The sequence below is a fragment of the Sceloporus occidentalis genome, unplaced genomic scaffold (assembly GCF_023333645.1).
Source record: "Sceloporus occidentalis isolate IW3139 unplaced genomic scaffold, rSceOcc1.0.p SCAF_1, whole genome shotgun sequence".
Classification (NCBI taxonomy): Eukaryota; Metazoa; Chordata; class Lepidosauria; order Squamata; family Phrynosomatidae; genus Sceloporus; species Sceloporus occidentalis.
The window spans coordinates 187107720-187114928 of record NW_028316981.1 but is presented as its reverse complement, the minus strand read 5'-3'; the positions used below and the strand labels follow the sequence as shown (position 1 = coordinate 187114928).

Sequence of the window (7209 nt, the reverse complement as noted above, 5' to 3'; positions counted from 1 at the left end):
GAAAATGGAGGACATTCCTGAATAAAAGCTCAACACACTCCTAGAAATAGAAATTCACTTCACACAGGGTGACCAGATGTCTTCCTAACCAAGGAGGACAAGGCACGGTAAGATGTAGGCCATTCAAGAAAAATGGAGGAGGTTACCAAATAAAAACTCAAAACACTCCTATAAACAGAAATCCATGCTCCTGAGGGATGTATCCAAAGGGAGGGCCTTCTGAATTCCTCCTGGACAGGAAGGCTGAAAGGGAGGACATGTCCTGAGAAAGGAGGCCGCCGGTCACCTCTGCCTGGTCCAACAGGCCTGTATCCCTTTGGGAATGGTGAGCCCTCCAAACCTTGTTGGACTGCAGCTCCCATCATCCCCAACACCCACCCACAGAATCGGCAATGGTGAGAGGTGGTGTGTGTGTTGCAATAAAGGTGACCAGATGTACTCCTCACCACCAAGGAGAATATGGCATCACCAAATGGAGGACATCTGGGGGGAAATGTAGGGACACGACTCAATAAAAGCTAAAAACCCTAATATAAAAATAATCCCTGCTTCTGAGAGATGCTCCAAAGGAAGGGCCTTTTGGAATTCCTCCTGGACAGGAAGGCTGAGATGGAGGATGTGTCCTGGAAAAAGAGGACCTCTGGTCAATAATAATAATTTTAAATTGGCATCAATGCAGGGAGGGTGAGTTGGCCCAGCAGAGGTCCCAAATGCTAAGGAAGGCCAGGCCCTGCAAAAAAATGTAGGCCCTTCCAGAACCATCCCTTGAAATCCCTTCCCACCAAGGTGGGCCTGCAGGGGTCCTCCTCAGCTCCCCACAAGGAGGACCAGGAGGGCCAGATGCCAAAGACACAATGGAGGCCATTCCCAAGGAAGAGTGCCCCTGAGGAGGGATGCTCCCAAGGGAGGAGGAGGAGGGCCTTGGGGGTCTGCCTGCCTCCTGCTGTCGGCTGGGAAGGCTGAGGGGGAGGAGGCCTCCGGGAAAAGGAGGACGCCCCCCTTGCAGCAGCCGGGAGAGAGGCAGCAGGGGCCCTGCCTGGGCCAGCCCTTGGCCCACCTGGCCAGCTCCGCCCTGCGCTCCCGCCTCTGCAGCCACAGCCACAGCCTCCTCCTCCTCCTCCTCCTCCTCCTCTTCTCCTGCCTAGTTCCCAGGCAGCAGCAGCAGCAGCAGCAGCAGGGCCTGGCGGGAGGCGGGCGAGGAGGGAACCACGCTGGGCTTCTGGGACCCCAGGAAGAAGAAGAGCAGGAGGAGGAGGAGGAGGAGGAGGAGGCGGGGAGCCCATGGGTCCAGCTCCTCTCTGCCATGGACGACTCAGGGATCATCCGGCGGAGGAGGCTCCAGGTAAGAAGAAGGGGCTCCCTCCAAGGGGCTCCCCCTCCCATCCCTTTCCCTCATGCTCTTCCTTCCTTCCTTCCTTCCTCCTTCCCTCCCTTCCTTTTCCTATCTCTTCCTTCCTTCCCTCCCTTCCTCCCTTTTCCTACCCTTTCCTTCCTTCCTTCCTTCCCTCCTCCTTCCCTCCCTTCCTTTTCCTATCTCTTCCTTCCCTCCCTCCCTCCCTTTTCCTACCCCTTCCTTCCTTCCTTCCTTCCTTCCTTCCTTCCTTCCTTCCTTCCCATCTTCCTTCCCTCCTCCTTCCCTCCCTTCCTTTTCCTATCTCTTCCTTCCTTCCTTCCCTCCTCCTTCCCTCCCTTCTTTTTCCTATCTCTTCCTTCCTTCCTTCCCTCCCCCCTCCTTTCCTCCCTCCCTTTTCCTATCTCTTCCTTCCTTCTTTCCTTCCTTCCCTCAGGGCGACCAGACACATCCTCCTTTTCCAGGACGCCTCCTCCATTTCAGTCCTCCTTTCCAGGAGGACTCCCCAAAGGACCTCCTCCCTTTTTGGAGCATCCCTCAGATGAATGGGCTTTATATTGATAGGAAGGTTTTGCAGCTTTTAGTTGGGAATGTCCTCCATTTCAGCCTTTTGCCCAGGTCCTCCTTCCCTTTTGGAGCATCCCTCAGAAACATGGCTTTACATTTCTAGGTTGGTGGGGTTTTTTTTAGGTTTTAGTCCTCCATTTCAGCCTTCTGTCCAGGAGGACTCCCCAAAGGTCCTCCCTTTTTAAGCATCCCTCAATTTCTAGGGGTTTTCTGAGCTTTTATTTGGAATGTCCTCCATTTCAGCCTTTTGCCCTGGAGGACTCCCTCAGAAGCAGGGCTTTACATTTCTTGGAGGCTTTTCCAGCTTTTTGTTCTTCTTCATTTTTCTTGAAGGCCCTACATTTCATGGTGCCTTGTCCTCCTTTGTGGTTAGGGCCTCCTCTGCTCAGCCTGGGTCAGAGGTCCTCCTTTTCCAGGACGCCTCCTCCATTTCAGCCTTCCCCTCCAGGAGGAATCCCAAAAGGTCCTCCCTTTTTGAGCATCCCTCAGAAGCATGGCTTCACATTACCAGCAGTAGTGTTTTGTGCTTTTATTGGGCACTGTCCTCCCCTTTTTGGGGAATGTCCTCCATTTTTTACAGTGCCTTATCCTCCATGGCGGTGAGGAGGACCTCTGGTCACCCTGTATGATAGGCATGCCTATTTCTAGGAGTGTTTTGAGCTCTTAATTCGGTATGTCCTCCCTTTGTCTGGAAGGTCCTCCATGTTTGTGGTGCCTGGCTTTCCTTGGCGGTGAGAAGAACATCTGGTCCCTCTGAGTATATCCGAAGAAGGGGGTTCATAGCCACCAAAGCCAGGGTGACCAGATGTCCTCCTTTTCCAGGACAGGTCCTCCACTTCTGCCTACCTGCCCAGGAGGAATTCTGAAAGGTCCTCCATTTTGAGCCTCCCTGAGAAGCATGGCTTTCTATTTCTAGGAGGGGTTGAAGCTTTTATTTGGTCATGTCCTCCCTTTTTTTTCTTGAATGCCCTCCTTTTTTTCTGGGGCCTTGTCCTCCTTGGTGTTTGTGAGGACCTCTGGTTACCCTCTCTGAAGTGAATTGACCTTTCTAGGAGTGTTTTCTTGTGTCCTCCCATTTTCTGGAAGGTGCCTTGTCCTCCTTGGTGGTGAGGAGGCCATCTGATGCCCTTGCCTTGACCCTTAGCCCCAGCTAGAACTGCCCTCCTCCTGGCTGGACAGGTGTGGGACTGAGATGGGCACAGTGCTGGGTAAGAGGAGCCAGAGTAGGAGTGTGCCAGGCTGACTCTCCTTGGCCTCAGGCTCCCTCCATCACCACTGCCAGCCCTGGGTTTTAGCTAGTCAGGGAGACTCCCCAATATGTGTGTTCTGTGTGAGTGTTTTTCTGCAGGGCACAGGTGGGTGCAGGGGGTGTTGCCGCTGTCAGCCGACCAAGATTGCCCTCCCTTGGTGCCATGATGGGAAGGAGGAAGAGGCCTGGAAAAAAGCATGAGGGGGGTGCCAAATGGACCTCTCTCTAGCATGTCATGGGCCCCAACAAATCTTGTAGTGTGATGCAGCAGGCAATGCTCAGGAAAGGAAGAAGGGAAGAAGGAGAGGGGCATGGGGAAGAGGGTGAGGGATCAGATCAGACCAGTTTCATTTGTTCATCTTTAATCATATTCTCATTCAGTCTCCAAGAAAATTCTTTACTTAAATGTTTAATTTCCATTAAAATTTGATCAAGCCAGTTTCCAGGCAGTGCCTGTGAGGTATCAGAGGATGATGCCCTGTGGCCACTCCTTTGGCACCTGCAACCTGGCATCACCACCAGGCGGTCTGGGCAGGAGGTTTCCTCATCACCAGCTCCTTCTCTCCATCCCTGCTGTTCTTGAGGCCAAGGGATGATGGATGGAAGGAGTCCCTTTTTTCCCTGCTAGCTGGTTGTTTTTCCTGCAAGGCCCTGACTAGGGCTGCATCCACATTGCAGAAATAATCCAGTTTGACCCCACTTTAACTGCCGTGGCTGCATCCTGCTTGCTGTGGAATTCTGGGAATTGTGTGTGTTCCTCTCTGCAGGGCACAGGTGGGTGCAGGGGGTGCTGCCACCACCAGCAAACCAGGATTGCCCTTCCTTGCTACCAGGAAGGGGAGGAGGTGGCACAGATGGGCTTGGGTATGTGTGTGCCAAATCAACCTCTCTCTAGCATGCCAGGGACAAACAACAGTCCCCAGAATTCCACAGCATGTAGCCATAACGGTTAAAGTAGTGTCAAACTGGATTATTTCTGTAGTGTGGATGCAGCCTAGGTGGGCACAGGGCTTGGAGAATCTCACATTGGCAGTGGCTGTCAGTGGGTTCAAACTCGTGTTCATTCAGCTTGCTGGGCTGTCAGCTTAATCCTGAGATTTACGGCATGCAAAATAACATTTTGTTTTAAAAGAGAGGTTCCTGCCCCAGAGAAGAGTAGTAGAAGCCTTGAGAATTGAGCAATGGGGAAAGAATTAATAAGTTGGAATGTATTGCCTCTCATTTATCTATATTTTATTATTATTATTTAGCTTGTAATCATGTACCTTTTAAATATATTATTAGGAGCATTTGCAATAAAATCCTTAAAATGCCTTAAGGTAACCGAAGCATAACAATAGCATCTCAATGACAGGTGATTGAATAAAAGAGACTGACACAAGTTTAAAAGCTTTAAAGAATGTGAGAGTGGGCTTCCAGGTGAACCTCTTTGGAGAGGGATTTTTTAAACCAATGTGCTGCACTTCATATGTACCTGAACTTAGTGAAGAGCCTCTGATGAGGATCTCAAAGGAGGTCCAGGTACATATGGAATCTGATGCCCCTGCAGATAACTTGGTCCCAAGCTGCAAAGGTCTTATATAAAAAATTTCTTCCTTGGAATTCAAAGCAAGTTATGTGGGGTTCTTAGGCTTCATTAGCTTTTGCAAGCTCACATCATGTATAGATGAACAGGTAAGTCTTCATAGAGGAGATGCTTTTTAAGCTGGGATGTCAAGGAAGCTATGGAGGTGGCCCCAGAGAGATCACTGGTTGTCAAGCTTTGGTTCTTAAGATGTTTTCGACTTCATCCACCTGAATCCTTGACCATTGGTTGTGCCAGATGTTGTTCAATTGCTGCTCCCAGCAGCCTTAGCCAACATAGCCAATGGTGATGAATTCTGGGGGTTACAGTCTAACATTACCTGGAAGGCTGCATGATTCCCACTCATGATCTGCTTTATTTTAGAAGTTAAAAGAGCACTCTGCTCCCATGCATTGTGGAGGTTACTTCTGCAGTCTGTGAAGAAATATTCCTGCAGGTCTATTTTAAATTTCCTTCCTGTCCTATTTCAGATAAAGAGTGTGTGCCTTTTGGAACAAAGTGACTAACTCTTGCTCACCTTTTTTCAATACACTTTATCTCTTATGGGTTCCCCTTTTTCCTTTTATTTATTTATTTTTAGCTGAGGGTGTGCCTTCTCCTGCCTATCTCTCTGTGTACCCACTACTGAGCCTGGCATTTACAAAATGAACGAACTAAGAGATCTTGTGGATATATATGTGTGTGTAGGTGGATGTTTATGATTGTGTTTCCCATTGCACACCATTGCAGTTCTTCTTTTGCTTTAGTGTTATATTTCCTTCCTTCCTTCCCTCACTCCACCCCCACCTCACTGCACTTTCATTGTTAAGAAATGTTGAACAGCAATATGCCCGCAATGGAAACTTGCCCTTGCTAAAGCTCTTAGGGGAAGCCCCTGGAGGCCAGCCCATCGGCAGCTCTGACAAGGCTGTAAACATGGTGTGAATGGTGTGTGTGTATATATGTGTGTTTCTTTCCATTTTGCAGATCTGCAGGTCCAAGTCTAGTTGGGTTATTTGGTAACCATTGTCATGTCATTATCCTGTAATTCTTTTAAATCAAATTTCCAGCGAGTTATCATCTTTGTGTTGTAACATCTTTCATGTGGTCTTCAAAGGCTCTTGCTCACTGCTTCTCCGATGTTGGTTATTAAATAATGGCATCCCGAAGATGATGAACAGAGATGTATTTCTTGCTTTTGTTCCAGGGAGATCAGTGTTGGATATGTGGGATTATTTTAGGATGGCCCTCCTTGCCCCCACTCAAAATTCTACAGCACAGGATGGGAATGGATGGCCCTAGCAAGATTCATGGCTGATTGGGAATTTGAACCCGGGCCCAACTTCACTACCCTAGTCGCTACACCATACTTGGCCATCCCCTCTCAGCTGCCTTTTCATGCTGTGACCTGAAAGGGAGGATTTGCACTGAAGCAAAAAAAAGAGGAAGAGCTTTCACTGAAGCAAAAAATTAATCTTGGCTTGTTGATCATCCTATTACGTGCTTTCCCAAGGCTGGCCCAACTGAGGCAACAAGCAGCAACTTGTTTTAAAGGCAATGGTGAAGGCAGACTGACCATTATACTCCCCTCTCCCTTGTGGGACCCCTAGCAATGCAAGAGTTGATATGGGCTGTAACTTTCAGATCCTTTGTGAGACTGCAAGTGTTTTTTGAATTCTCCTGGCAGAGCAAAATCAAGCACATTAGTGGCCCATCCTTTCCCAAGGTGCTTGGGGCCAATGCACACAGAATCTAGGTCATTTTTTTCAGCATTGTAAGAAGCTGTCTTGTACTGAGTCAGACCATTGGTCCATCTAGCCCAATATTGTTTACTTTGAATGGCATCAACGGCTCTCTAGGGTCTCTGTCAGAGAAGATCATCTGCCTTCCACTTCATTATATAATGGACCCTTGGTATCTCGCTGGCATTTGTTTCCCATGGATTCCAAAATCTGTGGATGCTCAAGTTTCATTAAACACAGTGGTGTGGTAAAATAGTGTCCCTTATATAAAATGGCAAAATCTTTTTCAAAAAATATTTTCAAGTCACTGATGGTTGAATCCATGGATAGGAAGGACCAACTGTAACTAGAGATGGCAGGGACTGAACTTGGGACCTTTCACATGCAAAACATGTTCTGCCATGGAGCTCCACACCTACCATTCAGGATAGTTTTGGCCAAAAGATAGTCTCTGGTCCAGAACTCGCTGCAGAAATATTCCAGTTTGAGACTGCTCTAACTTCCCTGGCTCATTAGTAGGGAATCCTGGGAATTGTATTTTGTTGTGGCACCAGAGCTTTTGGAAAGAGAAGGCTAAATGTCTCACAAAACTATAGTTCCCAGGATTCTCCAGCATTAAGCCAAAGCAATTAAAGTGGTCTCAAAGTGGATTATTTCTGCAGTGTATTTTGGACGCTGATTTGTCAGTGGAACCTCATGCTCAACTAAGGATTGGAACTCATCTGTCAGTTCACAT

General features: G+C 48.4%; 1 protein-coding gene across 1 annotated transcript in view; it reads left to right on the top strand.

The window, feature by feature from the left end:
• The first annotated feature begins 1280 nt into the window (after positions 1-1280).
• The window catches only part of LOC149323084 (microtubule-associated serine/threonine-protein kinase 1-like), a 124702-nt gene continuing 118773 nt past the window's right edge, over positions 1281-7209 (top strand). Inside the window, exon 1 of the mRNA XM_089487078.1 lies at positions 1281-1342. Coding sequence (XP_089343204.1) covers positions 1304-1342 — 39 coding nt within the window. The 5' untranslated portion in view covers positions 1281-1303. The remainder of the gene's footprint in view (positions 1343-7209) is intronic.